General features: G+C 33.8%; 1 protein-coding gene across 1 annotated transcript in view; it reads left to right on the plus strand.

Annotated features, from left to right (window-relative positions):
• Positions 1-17,297, plus strand: part of LOC150092822 (SAM pointed domain-containing Ets transcription factor-like) — a 28,152-nt gene extending 10,855 nt beyond the window's left edge. The window contains exons 3-5 of the mRNA XM_090414578.1: positions 7,535-7,732; positions 12,091-12,363; positions 15,845-17,297. Of these exons, the coding sequence (XP_090270704.1) occupies positions 7,535-7,732; positions 12,091-12,363; positions 15,845-16,179 (806 nt within the window). The 3' untranslated portion in view covers positions 16,180-17,297. The remainder of the gene's footprint in view (positions 1-7,534; positions 7,733-12,090; positions 12,364-15,844) is intronic.
• The last annotated feature ends 758 nt before the right edge of the window (positions 17,298-18,055 follow it).

An 18,055-nucleotide genomic window follows, 5' to 3' on the forward strand; every position in this document is an offset into this window, starting at 1 on the left:
CGCAACTTTCGTTTCAGCGCTTTCGATATCCAAAGAAATAATGCTGCACGTTGCAATTTACTTCGCAGGTCAAGGTCATTTCCTCTGACACCATTTAACAAAGTGATTATAGTAGAGAAGGCGGGAAAGTTCAGTTGTCTGATAAAAACTGAATTTATTTAAATAATGCAGTAATGCTCGTTGTGAGGAAAAACACATGATTAAACGAAATAGGTTATATAGGTTATACTCCTACCCTAATCTTCCATGAGGGAGGGGAAGTGTTGGGGAGGAAAACCGCGACACGCCAAAATCAGGGAAATCTCGTCCCACTCATGTATAAAAAGGCAGCCTTTATTCAGTGAAGCAGCGGCAACTTCTCACCTCACTTGTAAACTTCAAGAACCAGGCCACCGAAGTTAATGGCGCATGCGCGCAGTAGGAGGTGTTAGCTGGAAAAGATAACTTTTAAACGTGGAACAAGGCAGTGACTAAAGTCTCTTGAAGGGTCATTGCCTCGTAAGCAAGCAGGCGGGCGACCTGTCCGAATTCTTGAGTATAAGCCTACCGTGGGTTGCGACTGGAGTATCAAACTGGGTTACTTGGGTTTATACAACAAATAAAGTGGGTGACTGAAGCGTGATGTAGTCATGCTCGAATTTGTCACAGGCTAGTAAACATGGCGTTAATAGTGCAGAACAGTGTTGCAAAATAACCCAAAATTCATTGTCACTGTTAGGTATGCAATGACGACTGTATTCTGACCTTCTGTTTCAGAAGATAAACTACTTCATCTTAATAATTCAACTTTCTAGTGACTTCTCTTCAATGTAGCTAGAAAGTATAACGCCCAAATGTATTCAGTTCTTGAAATAAATAGAAGAATAAGTGGACGCCTGAGAAATTAAGCCAGTATGAAGTGAATAAATATTTATAATCTCTTGCATTTTAGTAGATAGCAAATACATTCTTCCTTTTTTTTTAGTGTTTCTGGTAATTTTCCGTTTTAATTAATTTGTACTCAATTGACTTTAATGACTGAGAATAAATATTTTATATTGTCTAGATGACTATAATTAATTCAGATAAAGTTAGTTAAAAACTATTGCTTTGAATGACGTAGCAACATCCACTTCCCTTTATTCTCAATTTCTCAAAAAATGGGATGGTCAAGTGAATAAGCGACTCCACTCCCACTGATGCACATAGATTTCTGGGCGTCTTAGATAGTAGAATATTTTCATCGTTCAGAGTGACGCCACTACCCTGTTTGTTCGAGACACTGTTATCGGCTGGATCAGCCGATAACAGTGTCTAGATATAACATCGTCAAGTGCGTATATTCTCGTTTCACTGTTTGGTGGGATAAAAATAAAAAATAAAAAAAGGTTTCAGGGACATCGTTACTTTTAACTGAAAATAACTAAAGCCCATCCTGAACGACCTATTTCTTTTCCAAAAGTAAAGGATAATTCGAATATGAGTTTTTGTTAACATTATGATATAGAAATGCGATTTGTATAAACAGAAATTATTCTTAATACTGTTAAATACATACCTACCTCGAAAAGGGAAAAAAAGGACTGAAATTGTGATTTTTATTAAATATTAGTTTCATTAATGGGCTTTATCCATTTTTAAATAAAATAAAACTTGCACAGTTAAGCAACAAAAATACTAATTAGATGACTAATTCGGGGAGAAGTACCAAAGATTTAAAGTAATAACGAACAAGAATTCCATTTTGTTTGCACTTATTTCCTTCCCCTTCCCATCCCTCCTTATTAAAAACCTGATTTACCACCGCCGACTTTCTAGATGTCTAAATGAGCTAAGGAGAAAACCTTAACAATGGCAAGGTAGGATCACCTTGGCACTACTAAGCGGTTGCCAAATTGTCCACAGAACAGGTTAACGTATTTCAAAAGTAGGGTGGCGGGCGATGTAGCCATGATCTACAAGCTCGAGTTTTCCACAAAAATATATGAAGATAATGATGCAGTAAATGACTTAAAATAACCGAGCAGGTATAATATTAAGAAAATAATATACAGTGATGAAGCTTGAGAAATTAGATTCAATAAACAAATGATAATGAGACATTTAACTTGCTTCAAAGATAATCGATGTTAATTTCTGTATAATTAAAATTCGAAATAAAATCTTACACAGTGGTCCTGTTGATAAGCATCAACAGGACCACTGTGTAAATAACATCATACTCATTAATAAGGTGAGCGATCCCGTCAAACACTGAAATAAAATTGCGTGTTCGTGTGTTTTTAATGAATTCGGATATGTGCAACTTGCAACACGGAAAATGAATGGATTTCCTTTGTTGTAGGCTAATCCGCTATTTCCACCCAACATCAGACTTCATCAAGTATATAACTTGTACAACTCATTTAAAAGTGCTTTAATTATATTATAGAGTAGAAATATAATTTGGCAAAGATAAGCATATTATTTGACAAAGAAAATATATTTTGTTCATCGGAGTTGCAGCATGCATATCCATCTAAATACAATACAATACAGAGAACGTGTAGCCAGAAATATATTTTGTTTCTTCTTAAATCGAAGTGTAATCGATTTTAATTAATTTTCTTGAAAATTTGGAGTATCTTTATCTACATTTTTTTTTAATAAATATATCACAGTACACCCTCAACATTCGAGAACTATATTTTTCTTTTGCTATAGCTATTATTTTCTATCGGAACAAATAATAGTTCTGTCCAAATCCGTTCAAGTATAAAATATTATTCTCCTTGCTGGGATAGTATTCAAAATGTACAGTCTGTAAATCAATGTTAGGTTAGGTTAGGTTATTGCGTGGGAAATTTTTACATATTGGCTATTTTAATGCAGTATTAGCGGATTGTGTTTGTTTTCTCACCTGTGGAGTTCAGTGATAATTCTGAAGCTCATGAAGCATATCATATATTATGATAAGATTATTTTAAAAAAGTAAAGAATGGTAATACGCAAAGCATACGAAAACTAATAAATTATGAAGATTATAAGAAACCATCCCGAAAACAGTAAATCCTGCCAATGCACTAGCCTCATAGCATTAGTTGTTTCGGTGGAAACTCTAAACAACAGCAACAATATCCATGAAATACGTTGCAAAGCCAACTTTTCCACTCTTGTAATATGCGTTTCAAAATGCACTTCTTAATCATATTTATTTGGCTATCTTTAATTAAGTAAATTATTGTATATTTCTTATTTATAGTTCAGTTCATTTGTTGCGTCTGTAGTGCTGTCATCTTGAATCTTAAATTATGAATTATTTTTATGATGTAAGCCATGTAACATAAATTGGTTTAATTTTTTTTTTAAATCGTTGAATTCCTAAACGATATTAAATACCACGCAATTATTGGTAACATGCATAGTTTGCAAAATATATGAGCCATTCGGATACTCATTTTTACACCGTCATTTGTCGTGGCAAAATGATGTGATATGTAAGTCAAACAAGATACATATCATTTCATTACTTTTGTAGTAGTCGCGTTGTTCGTGTCATTTTACCTTTGGATTCGTATAAATTGTTAGTAAAGTGATCTTGCCTTTTCCGTTATCACGTTTCTCCAAAGTAATGACGCAACTCTCTCTCTCTCTCTCGCATACACAAACGCGTACACACAGTCACTCTCTTGTCTCAGTTTGTTTTGTAAAGAATTCTTTCTGGCATGGAATTTCAATAATAAATCTCTAGAGCCTTGTTTATAAGAGGACAGCGTACCTCCTGCTCGAAGTAGGTAACTGCTTTACTATTAGGAACCAATCAGCTTGAAACTTCCTGTTATCCCATCCGCTGTTGACAATGGCGAAATCATTTCTATTGCAACCGATATTTTAAAATGTTTATAATAAAAACAAACAATGCATAACTGACAACATTAAAAGTAATCTTCGGTTTTATTTAAGTGTTTAAGTGTTCAGTACCAGAGGTAGTCAGGAATACCTGATGAAATTTGTCCATACTTTGTTCAATAAATGAAGACCATATCAGGTTTTTTATTATTTTACCTTTGCTTAGACAACCTTCTCTGTACAATGCTTATATCAGGAATAAATGAAAGATCTTGATGATTGTGTCACTTGAATAAGTTCCATGTTTGGTCTCTAGAGCAGGGTTTCCAGATTTTGTAAAATAATAATAATAATAATAATAATAAACTTTAACCCATCCAAGGTACTAATGTACTGTAAGTTCACAGATTTTTATCTAATTAATAGTAAATGATTCCATATTGTGGACTAAGTTTAAGATTATGATTTCCAAGACAGCCAGAGAGAGAGAGAGAGAGAGAGAGAGAGAGAGAGAGAGAGAGAGTAAATGAGTAACAGTAATCAATTGATCAGTTACTGGTTAATTTTTGCCCTGTTGGAAACATTATCGTGTAGATAAATACGAGATTTTGGACACAGAGATACAATTTGTTCAATAATCAAACACGAGTTCATGCTTATCTTGAAAACTTTTTCAACTCCTAAACACAAGTAATGACAAAAGCTCCAAACCAGTGGACTGATTCAATATCTATCAGTAGCTTGTAGCGACAATGCTTAGTTTCAGTATTCATTCGGAACAGCACTCTTGCATGTGGATAAGGTTAGTGCCAAGAAACTTTCGCACGCATATAGCAAACGGTGTCACAGGGTGCATCCACCCTCTTTTGGAAACGTTGTTCGGCAGCGTCTGTTCACACACTGTCGTGAACATAGAGCGGACATAACGTGTCACGCATGCTTTGTGTCCACTCTCGGCATGACAGCTGCTAGCCTGACACTGCAACCAGGTGGAGTAACTGCAGTTGTATCCTCATAATAGAAGCAGGATTTATTGACAATTAGTATTTTATACGAAAAGTCGCATTCTGTTCAATAAAAGCTGATATTTAAGTGGAACTACGGTAATAATTATTAAATCACATCAATGATCATCATGAGATTTGATGTCCAACATTAATACGTAAACTGCAATATCATCATGAAATTGACAACGCACATATGACATTAACAATACACACACACACACACACACACACACACACACACACACACACACACACACACACACATACACACACAGAATGGCAACTCCATCACTATACATAAATAATCTAATCTAGTCTAGTGAAAGCGGATAGAAAAAAAAAACCATGATAATCTCTGAAAAAGAAACAGTAAAAAAAAAAATAAATTCAGCAAATTTTATTTTGTTCTATTTATATATATATATATAATGAAGCAGTTTAGTAATATATATATATATATATATATATATATTACTATTTCTAAACTGCTTCATTTATTTAATTCATCTATTCGTTATCAAATGCTATCTTGTTTTTATAACTATAGCCTTTTGCCATCGCATGATTAATACGAAAACGAAGAATAATCTTAATGTAAACTATTACATTCTTCAGTACATAAATAATCTTGTGTACAGGAATGGAGTTCAATATGTTATTAGTTCGAACCTAAATCTTTACATAAAAATATGCTGTTCGCGCTTTCTGCTAGTGGGCACATTATAAAAGGATAACTGGTCAAACTCGCTTTCGGAATGCAGAACAGGAGATAGACAAATGGCTAAACTGATGCCCTCCGTACAGGTCTTTGCCACTGTATGAACTAGTACGGCACTCATACACTGCTAGGAATTTTACCTCCGCCCTCGACGTAACTTACTAAACGAAGGTATTAAAATGTACCTTTGTTCAAATATCAACCTTTGTATAACACATGCCTTTTTATAATAAATTTGTAATACAGTATTACAAATTTATAATACTCGTATTACAAATTTTATAATAAATTTGTAATACGAGTGTGCTTTACATGTGTAAAGCACACTCGTTTGTATCAGACAGTACAGAATTGATTCGTAAATTAATTCCGTGAACTTTTCTTGGGAATGGTTCTGTTCTTTTCACAGTTGGTTTCACAAACTAAGGTCTATAATATACGACACTACAAACATGGTGATGTTGTTTGGTGATTAGTGATCAGATAACCAAACTATATGTTGCCGATATGTTCGTCAACGGCGTCATTGTTTTATGAGAGGACCAGTTAGAGAATAAACCCTACTCCATTTTATACCGATACTCAATCTCCTGTACTAACCTAGACACGCTACTTCGTGAAGTCCAGGGACAGAAACTAGGGCGGAAGACGACTTTGGTCGTCTGATGTGAGACACCACCCTACTTACTTAAGGCCTGAGGTAGCTTGAAAAAGTTCCATGTTTGGTCTCCAGCAGAGAAGAGTTCTAGATTATCAGACCTTGCCCATCCACTGCATTATATACTATAAGGTTATAACTTTTCCCGACTGAGACTCATATTAAAAAATAATCAAATAAAATACAGGCCCATTTAATTCATCAAATAATTTTTCCCTCTGATCATTAACTGTTTTTATTTTATTTTATTTTATTTTTTAAATTCCTAATACCACACTGGTACGAACTAATACTACTACTACCACTGTGTTTTATAGTACGCATACAAATTGTAATTTTTATTTAATTACATACTACGTAAACTGCAATAAATATTAAAATCCAATTAAATCTTTACTGTATTACTTTTACATATTAAATGATTATTTTATGTCCATTTTACTATATTTGTACATTGTTATTGATTAAATGGGCAAAATATTCTAAAATATATTTTAAGTACCAAGCACGCTTTTGAAAATTATTTCAAATTATCCTATTCCCTCTTCCTTAAGTAAAATTAGTGCAAAAGCGAATTCTTCTTTAGCTACTGGAGTTTCTGGTTATAACCGATTTCTCACATTTATATAGGTGTCTCTTCAGTGGCTGATGATTCCTCGAGTAAATTTAAGCAAAAACGTTCATATATCAATATGATATTGATTTTTAGATAGGACGGAGATATAGTGCGATATAGTAAAAAAATTGTTTTTTTTTTTACAAAAAATCATCTTTTAATATCATTTTTAATATTAAACCGTCGTTTTAGGAACTCCAACCTGGTTTTCGCCGAGTATTTGTTCCAGAACTGAACTGAAATATTCGAATCACATGATTTCGAACTTAGTAGTTAACGTCATGTTTGGATGCAACACAAATGATCCACTTTCTCTCAGACATCGGTACAGATCAACATACACTTGTCGATTAGGGACAATATGGTTGGGAAACTTCCGTCGGTGTTCCTCAACAGCAGCTCTTATGCTGCGGTTGCAAAAATAATAGAACAAGTAAGAGTCAGCGCACCCCTCATTTGAAAAGCTTAGTCGGTACATTTCAATAATAATAATGATAATGAAATTACACAAGCCAGCCCAATAATGCACAAGAATAGCGTGTAATCCTAAAGATACTCGCCTCAACTGCGCGTATTCTTATTCTTTGGTCATGTGTTATTAATGACAATACGTAACAGCGAGTAAAATTAAATTCATAATTTTATTTTAGGGAAAGGGTGTAATTGAGATGCTTTATAATAGACATCTCTATACACTGTAAAAATGAAGTGTCGTTTTTATTTCACAGTTCCTACTGACTGGAGCATGGACAACGTTAAAGACTGGATTCTGTGGATTGTAAATCAGTACGGACTGCCCACTGTACAACCAGAGTATTTCTGCATGGATGGAGTTGAGCTGTGCTCACTAACCGAAGAAGACTTCCGACAGAGGGCGCCACAGATTGGGGAAGTGCTTTATGCTCATCTCGAGATATGGAGAACAGGTAAGAATTTTAATGAACGGACTATCTTTAATGCTGACGCACAATAACTAAATTGAAAATGAGTATAAAACAACAACAAAAAAATTTTGAGGTAATTGCTTAGTTTTAAAAAACACTGAAGAAAGGTTATATATACAAACTTATATATAAGTTCATATTCTTGAATAAATATCTGACTTCAAGAGGAATTTCATTTTGAGGCTTCGAATGGAAAAATTTAATTCGAAAAAAAAAATTAATCACTACTGAAGATAATGAGATTGAATCTAAAAAACAGATTCAAAAATCTAGTAAAAAAAAATTAAGTAACATTTTTTATGGGAAAGTAGGACATTTATTTCAGATGTCAAACTAAAAAAATCACCGATTCACAAAATAAGCAAATAAATAAATAAATAAATAAAAGTAAAATTAAATTAAAAATAAATAAACAAATAAAAGGGCTGTTGAATTATTTTTTACCCATGGCCGAAATCCTTAACATCATAAAAAGATATAACTTGATACGAGAAAATATATCACATTAATCCATTGTGCGCCGCGTTTCAAATTATCCGCACTAATACTTTGTCCTCTTATGCAAAAGATTAAATATCGGTAAATCAGCACAGTTTATCATTAAGAGTCTGAAAAAATAACGAAGCATTAATCTTTTCATATAAAATAATTATGAAAAAACTTCAGCCGTGAAGTTTCTCATTCTACTCTCCTGATCATATTTCTCTGGAGCTTTTTTTTTTTTTTTGGGGGGGGGGGGGGGGGCTATGCCTCCATTTGGAACTGTTATATAAAGTCAAATTTCGCAACACTGAACACACAAAAACTATAATAATAATAGTTCACCATATTGGAAGGTTTGCTACAATGAATTTTCTTTAATGATCGCTACACTGGTGACTTTAGCTGGGACCTCTTGCTTTATTTGTTATAATGAGCGAAGTCACTATAGTGGGTTTTACTATAGTACGACTGGCCTTATATTAATCTCATTTCCCTTAGTTTATTGGTGTATTGTCTAGTTGTTTGTTAAACAACTGTATAAAATAATTAAATCGATAAGAAGAAACTTCAGTTTGGCCATATTTCAAGGACTAGTGTATGATTTCAAATTCATTTATTGAGGGCCAAATTCAAAATGTCTTTACTGTGTACCCCCTGCTGAAATCAATTTACTTGTATGATTTGCATTTATTCAATGAATTAAGAAATTCTAAAATGCGTCGACACTGTGTACTAAGTAAAGATCAATTATACGCCACTTGAGAAATCTTAAACAAAAATAATTTGGAAGTATAGACTTCGGTATAAAGTTTAAGATTAAAGTTATAAAACAAAGACATCCAAAATGTGAGCCTTAATCCACAAATCTGTGTAACTAAAACATTCCTACATAAAAGCAAAAATAATTTATGTGCGCTTCGATGCTTTTTTTCCCCTTTGGTTTTAGTTTTCAATCATTTGCCTAAAATTCAATTTCTTTTTCTTTCTTTTTTTTTCTATTTTTCAAAATTTTCTTTTCATACGTCTCAGTCAAAAAAAAAAAAAAAAAAAGAAAGAAAGAAGAAAAAGAAACCTTACAGAAAAATTCTTTTTATGAGGTAGGAATTTGCACTGAATGTCCGTTGTGCAATCATATTCATTCGCTTCTACTTTCCCTTTTCCGAACAAAATATAATAAGAGATGATAGAGCGCTGATTATTAGGGAATAGTGTGTGGTCTGTTATAAGTGGTTATGTACATCCCAACCGAGGGCGATGACCTTAGTCAGTTCTTGGAATCTTATGGGCACTCACCCAGTTCAAAACGCCTCAGGGATGGGTGGAAATATTGAGAGATGGGCGGTTTTCTTAAGAGAATTTGTGAAGAGGTGATTGGCTGTCTAAAGTAAAGGGTTACGTCATACTTGGGCGAGTCGTCATGACATTTACCTTATGCAGTCTGCCTAATTAGCTTGTGGCTCAAAGATTAAAAACATGTCCTAGAGTTTCAAATGATCCGGGGAAATAACTAGTTTTGGTATTTACCAATTTGTTTTATTTTCATGTTCAAGTAGTCAGTAATAATTAAATCAAAGCTTGATTTGGTTTAAATAGATTTAACAAGACCGCATATGAAGTGCATTGCTTACTTTGTCATGACTACGCATGCTGATATACTTTGATGAAGGAAGGAAGGAACCTTTGCTAGGTTATTTGATAAAATAAGCAATATTTTATATACTTAGAGCTTAAAAAATCTTAAAATATCGATATTCAAGTTTAAAAAAGAGTTTAAAGTTTTCCAAACATATAAAAATATTTTTGACAGATTTTTTATCTTACAAGATAAACATGCTACTGTGAACTCGTGACTCACAATTTGATAGATTCAGTTAACACGTAATAAGACTAACAGTCTCTTAGACATTGGTATTCTTGTACTCATTCACTTCATTATGTGAAATAAGTTTCAAATCTATCATAAATGACAGTTCTAGTTGATCTAGTTGTTAAATAACTGATTTCAAACGATGCATAACAAAGCGTTTTCCTGCAAATAAAATAACGTTCTTTCACAAATACATTCCATCATAATGATAATATCCATCAAAAATTAAATCTCTCAGAAATGTAAACAAATTAATGGTGTCTACTAAAGCGTCCATTTATTTATTTATTTATGAATAAGTTAAGCTTCATCAACTCATAAAATATGGCTTAGTTAAAAAGATGTTCAGCTATTTTTACTTCTCTTAAAAAGGAGCTTCCATAGCTCAGTCAGTAATGAATGATAAAAGACCTAGGTTTGAAACCCGCCTAGAACGCGAAGAACCTTTCATCCGTTTTTCGACTGAAGGCGAATTGGCTGATCCCATACAAAGGTGGAAAGGATTTTTCTTCTCGGAAACTCCAGTTTTTCATCCCGCAAAACAAACAACCAGCCCGAAGAACTCATGCAATTAACAGACATAATGCAATATCCTCGTCAGCTTTAATTTCTTTAAAGGGGATTGGGTTGAGCTAACAACGCTTAAATATAGCCTAATAACAATTATTAAATCATCATACATATTTATATTTAGTTATTTTTTTATGTGCATCTCACAAACGAGCGGTTGTAAGACCGTTAACAAATATATCAGTATCGTGGGTGGGCTACGAATTGGATAATCAGGAAACCCTTCTCTACAAACAATCAGTGAACTTTTTCAAACCGCTTAAGCTCGTGAGTAGGGTGGTAGTTTCACAACGGGTGATGAAAGCTATTTGCTTCATAAAAATAAAGTATCATTCATAATTGATCGAAAACGTAAAATATATAGCTCAGCTGTTTCAAACTATTTTTCGTGAAGATTTCACGAAATTACAAGCGAGGAAGAGAAAGGGAGAGTTCGGTTGAGATAAACATCCTCTGCTGAGAGTGCCACAACACAAGCACTCAATATATGTATATATCCCTACGATGAAATCATCTACCACTAAGCTCTCTTTCATTTCTAGCTAGCCTTTTTTTTTCTTTTTCTCTCTCTCTTTTGGAAAGAATTTTTACATACTCAGTGTTATGATATCCAGTGACGTAACTAGGGCGAAACAGACAAGGTATTATTTTAATACTATTACTGTCTTGTCTTTGAAAAAAAAAATCTTTAAATAGTTGTTTTAAAAACTAAGAGTTCAGTTGGTGGGTGCATATAATTAATTTCTCCACGACACAAAAAGTTGGTAGGAGATTATAATTTTTCAGCAGCACAAAATACAGAATCCAGTATTGTAGCTAGGAATTATAGTACTGGATTCTGTCAATAACAAATCGAAGATGTTTACTAACTGCTTGTTATGTCAGTATGCTGTTTCAAGTTTGAACATTGGTATATGAACTTTGGGTGAGAGAGAGAGAGAGACCTTCAACTTGGCACTGAAAATTATGAAAAGATTCATTATCACAGTACAGCTAAGCAGCCTTTCTTTTGAAAAATTTAAAAGTTCTTGAAATATTATTGTTTAATATAATATTATTACCACTCGTAATAATAATATAACATTAGTACCAGTAGCATCATGTGTAAAGCATGTATGTTCCTGAGTAAGGATTATTGCGAAGATCATATTCAACAAATAATTGATACTTTCACATCTATTAATTTTTGTAGAAAGCTTTTTAATTTGGGTATATTATGTATTCAAGATATCAAGTAATTTTATATAAACTTGGTTTTTAATCCCATTTCCCAACTAAGCAAACAAACAAGTATGTCAACTTTTGCGCCTGCACGTAGTGCAAGACTGAGGCAACGGATTAAAAACCAACTTTATTAATTTTTCTTGATTACGCGACTATTCTTGCAATACTTAATTGTGATATTATTTTAAATCTCCAGCGGCTAATGTGCCAAGTGGCACAAATCAAGGTTCATCGCCATTCAGGCCTGAGGACAGCATGCTGGACATGAGCTGTTTCTTAAGCCAGTGGACCAATATGGCTCCAAGCCCCACTAGGAGCGTTCCCATTCCATCACGTACAGCATCAGTCTCACCACCTACGTTTGCTCATCTCTCACCTCCGGGCTCCGGAAATCGAGATGTCACCATGGGCACTACGGATCCCCCGCATAATACCAATGGTTATAACAGCGAGGGGATGCAGAGTGATGGTGAGTAGTTGTTCTTTGTTATTCTAAGAACAAGAGGACATAAGACGACAGAGAGAGAGAGAGAGAGAGAGAGAGAGAGAGAGAGAGAGAGAGAGAGAATGTTATATGAAACGCGAAGTAATGTAATTTACGCTCTTGGTGAACTATAAAGATTTATTCATATTTTTCAGTTAATATCAGCTTTCCTCTCAAAACAACAACAAAAAAATATTAAGCTAAAATTCTAAAATCTTCTAGATTAAATGATGTTTCTTTAGGATTTTAAGATATTTATTATTTATTTTACCATATTTGACATATTTCTTATTCATCTTTTAAATATTTTAAATTTGAAAAATCTTACAAGCCAGGTATTTTCTCCATATTAAATTCCATAATACGAATAATATAAATATTAACAATTATGAATTATTACGTATGAATATATTTGAAATGCTGTATTATCCGACTGAGTAGTAGAAATTAAGTGTATATGAAAATACTGTAAAATAATTCAAGCATAATTCCTGTCCTACTGGCATTAAAAATGGACGTTTCAGCATGTACACCAGCCTTATTAGCAATATGGAGGGCGAAAGAATGGCAGGCTGTATGATTCAACTCCAATGGCCTCCCAGGTATCTTTCTGGCTGCACCTCCTTGTGCAACTAATTAACTAGCCGACACGACAATTGTAGTATATACACTAGACTGGCTGCTGTTGGGTGACGGGCTAGGACAGAGCATCGGCTCGTGAAACTGGGTTTAACCACCAGAGTATGGCCTAGCCTACCAAGGGCATAGCGCCGTTCGACCGGTTTGTAGCGTGTTGCGGAATGTGGCCCTGCCGGAGGCATTAGTTTCGCCACCTGGAACAAGCTGCAAGGTACGACACCTTAGTAAACTTAAGACGGGAAAAGTTTAACAAGCTTTTATGGCCGAATACAGAATTTGTAGAAAACTTGTGTGAATTTTACTTGGGTAGCAGCCAAGTTAAATTTTGCATTTCCCCGACAAAAAGTTTTTAAACATTACTGGGCTTTCCTCCAATTCCTGAGTAATAAGCTTGCATGCAGATAACTGAAAGTGAGGGTTGCCGCACTAAGTTCGGCAACGATGATTTAACGAAATATTATTACTGTTGCATTATTGGATACGTGATGTAGGTTTTCTAAGACAGAACCAAGCTTCACCCTTAATGTGTTTTTTTCTCCCATTACATAATGCAGATGAACAGCAAATGACTTCTGAAATATATGGATGAAAATATTTAAATTTTTAAAAAATATATCCAAATCGTGGATATGTTTGTTTATAGCATCCTTTATATTTTCAGGAAAGAAATGGTGACATCCTCAAATAAAATGAAACTCAATGTTCGATGATTAACGGGATACATGCAATTGTACTTACTCTGAATTTACTAAATAATTTACGGTTACTGGAAAAAAAAAAAAAAAAACTCTTCTATGTGAAAAACTGTTTGATCCCGATCTGAAGAATTAATAGATGCAATCAGCTGATAATTATAACGTTAAAAATAATACAACATTCAGTCAAACTTTACAGCTACCAACTGCCGGAGGTGATCAAATACTGGTGGTTAAATGTTATTAATTAGAGTTCTTTAACTGCTGTTCCTAATACTTTTTTTCTGTTTTAATTTTCATTTTCAAAAAATCTGTTTAAAAATAACCTATTTCGTTGGTTCCCGATTATAATTGAAGCAATGTAGTTTCAATTATAATTGGAAACCAACGAAAGAAAAAAAATTGTTTCGAGTTTTAATAATGAGAAATTAATAAAATAGGAGCGTAAAACAGTAAGTCATGATTTCAAATGATTATAAATTTTATAATCTTCGAAAGTGTTTGATATTCAGCATTATTCTTAATTTTCTGTATAGCATACCTTCTCTTTTTCATTTATTTTCAAGTATTTTCATTTATGTTCATTTTTCTTCTTTCATTTTGTTCGTAGTTGTTTATTGTAGTTGCGTGTTATCTTCTTTTAGTAGAACTCATATACATTTCTCAGTTCCGCAGACATTTTTCTTGTAATTTCTTGCATTTCATGTGAAGAACTGAATACTAAGTTTAAAAAACGAATAAGTCAAATTAAAACGGAAAAAAAAAATCTGTTATGTCATAATAGATCTTTGCTAACGTTTATAGAAAAGCACTAACTGTAATAATATTGACTGACGCCAACAGTATTCTGTTGCTATCGTTGGAATCGGTTTGCAGCCGCTTCGCCAGAAAAAGCTTGTTTCATTTTTGCTTTATCATATATGCTAAAAACAACAATAACTAGTAGTAGGATTAGCTAATACTTGTTTGCCGTGGTGATTCTATTTCAGATATTGAATATGCTTAACAGTCGACACAATTTAGTAATGATTGCGAATGTTTCCAAAACAGTTACTTAATAGTTTTGGCGTTCAGTCACCCCCTCCTTTTCCCTTTAACGGCTGGTGTAGTGTTACCGAATCAAGTAGAAGCGCACATATGTTAGCTGGGGATAATCCATGCATTGACGTCATTGCGTTGCTGACCTCAACAGATGCAAGTCGTATATCACTTTTTATTTTTATTTTGTTGCTCGGTTCGGTTATCTTCGTGAGAACTGAACGAAGCAGTCTCTCACTCTTCTCGTAGGAAGACACAGGTGTCTGGTGAGGGCTACCTATACGTTTTCCTTCGTCAGTGGCGCAGAACAGATGCGCAAGAAATGGAAGGAAGCTAAATATAATAAACAGTTCTTTCTCTCTTCCCCTCTGGGAATATCCATAAAATAAAAAAAAATGCTATTACCAGTGGCCATGACCTAATTTCTTAAATAATCGACTTAACCGACGAAGGCCAGCTGTGCTGTTACCTAAGTATGACTGGGAGGGAACAGAGTAGTTTCCAAGGTGATTTGTGATAATGAGTTCAGGTTGAATGATGGAAAAGTTTAAACATTAGTTGGGAATCGTTCTCACATAACTTGATATTATCATCACGAAAACCACTGTCAAATGCTAGTTAATTAATAAAACAGTTCGAATCTGTTGTGCAATAGTAAGATGCATTCAGTAAACACTACGGTCTTAGTTAATTTATATTAAATTATTGACTTGCACTTGAGTTAAGAATAGGTCGCAGTCATTAACAATAATATTCATACATCAATTTCTTGCGTGTATAAAAACAAGATATTCAAATAGCTTATTAATATTCGAGTATTTAATGCTTGAAGAATACTCGAGTAAAATCTGAAATGGAATTGAATTTAAAATGTGTGTAAAATTGATAAGGTAGAATTTATTTATTTTCCCCTCTTAATTAGTTCTATTTGCTTGGTATAAAGTCAATAAACGCAGACAGTGCCACGTGTTATTATGTATCCGGTAGCTAATAGTGTTGTCATTGAGCTTAGCGTAGAAGACATAACTATTTATATGTCCTTCAACCCCCTGAAGTGCCAACATAAAATTAATGATTCTTTCTTCTGTTTCCAGATGACACCAGCGACGACAGTTGTGACCCTGACAGATGTGGAGGTAGACCAGGCTCTCACTCCCACATTCACTTGTGGCAGTTTTTGAAGGAGCTTTTAAGTCAACCCCAAGTACATGGCAGCTGTATCAGGTGGCTGGACCGCGCTAAAGGCATCTTTAAAATTGAAGATTCTGTACGAGTTGCTCGCTTATGGGGTAGGAGAAAAAACCGTCCGGCTATGAATTATGATAAACTAAGCCGCTCAATAAGACAGTACTACAAAAAAGGAATCATGAAGAAGACAGAACGGTCTCAAAGACTTGTGTATCAGTTCTGTCATCCGTATTGTCTCTAAAACTGTAAAACCTCTTTCTCCCTTCATGTTCTGTGACAGCAGGTCTGTGGCAGTATTATAAGGGTGAGATTAGAGAATGTACTTACATGTTATAATTGCTCTGTGCTGATACTTTTGTTCTGTATAGAAATTAGCGTAGTTGAATCTTTATGCTAGGCTGGTCCTAGACATAGAGTTTCAATAGTTTTTTTTTTTTAATTATTATTATTGTTTTTAAATGAGAGATTAAGTGACTGGTGGGAAGGAAGGTATTATTCCTTAACCCTTAGCAGCTAGTAGAAGCTTAAATTTCATTTATTTCATTAACTTTAATTCACATTTCAACTCTATTTTTAAGCTTCTACCATCTGCCCGTTGCTAACTCCTATTTTTACTCATGATGTACTTAAGTACTATGTCTTCATCCCTCGTCTGTGGCTGAATTTTACTGGATGGTGTCCTGCTTTGTGTATGCACTATGACACTAAGTGATCCTTCAATTCCTAGTAAAGGAATGCTGAACGGTATCCTTAGTGCAAAGTTATGTGCAAGCGCTGGCAGCTCCATTACTTTTGACGACCCTCGCTTAGTAACGAGATATGTAATCTTGTGAACAGTGTAGGCATTAACGCCGTCTGGTGAACGTTGGTCCAATATATCTATGATATATCTAGCTAGTATGTTCTAAGAACAAGCTAGAGGGCGGTAGTCTCACGTGAGATGCCGTCATAGCATCGAATATAAACGTTAATATTTACATTTTATTGCTAATTTTTATATAATATTTTTACTAACATGTTAGATGAACCTAATGAGGTTTGTTAAGAGAATAGTAACATCTCTTCTCGTTCCTTTGTGCCAAATGCACGAAGAAACGGAGATGAGTCTGGAACTAAAGGAGGTGGTCTACGAGTAATATGCTGCAGCATATTTCGTGCCACCATATTGGGAAATGGTAACTAACCTGTGAATTTTCTTTAGTTTTACTTCGTAAAGATTTGTATAAATCTGTAAGATTATGTGAAAGCAAGTTGTAACAGCAGGTGCTGTTATTTTGTGGTAATGTAGTTTATAGAATGCTGACACCAAAGGAAGTGTCTGTATATCAGAATATAGCAAAATAAAATAATCCATGGTGACTACTGTGTTCTTTGTCCTAATTTTATAAACCATTTTAAGGAAGGCACACTGACAGCAAACGTAGCACTTATTCTTAAAGCTTGCATTAATAAATAAACATTATAAATAAACAGAAGTAATATACGTAAACAGTTTCACTGAACTTATAAGAACTAATGTTTCTTAAATATTTTTGAAGTAGTGCACAAATATTCGTTTATATATTAGCAAACATTGCTGCTAAACTTCCTTTTAGAAATCGACTAAAATTATGGCTAAATGTTTTAAAACGGTGTTTCAAAGAATAACTTTCACGGCTGCAATTAAACTCAAGCTAAAAAAAGGATATCAAAGAGATAAAAATAATTATTCCGGTGCTGAGGTTTTAAAATACACTTTAGATTAAGCATTAAATTAGTAGGATGAGATTACTTAATAGTAAAAAAAAAAAAAAAAAAAAAAGGAAAATGGTTTAGTTACTTTCGAGATAGTAGAAGAAGGATATTATACTTAGTGTTTCTGAGGACCTAGCCATTATTTTCACAGCTAGACAGTAGCCGTCATGAAGTTAACTGTTGTAGATCAAAGATCTACATTTGGCAACCAATATTTTAGATTTAGATTGCCAAACTGAACCTCTGAAAACAACAGAAAAGTTTATTGACTGCATTAACGAATTCTTTAAGTAAATAGATGCGTTAACGTATTTTACATCCTTTACATGTAACGATTTTACATAGTTAAAAATTCATTTTTTTAACGATGACAAGCAACCTCC

This window comes from Typopeltis vanoorti, chromosome 25 (genome assembly GCF_054136105.1).
Source record: "Typopeltis vanoorti isolate ZY-2024b chromosome 25, IOZ_Tvanoo_1.0, whole genome shotgun sequence".
Classification (NCBI taxonomy): Eukaryota; Metazoa; Arthropoda; class Arachnida; order Uropygi; family Thelyphonidae; genus Typopeltis; species Typopeltis vanoorti.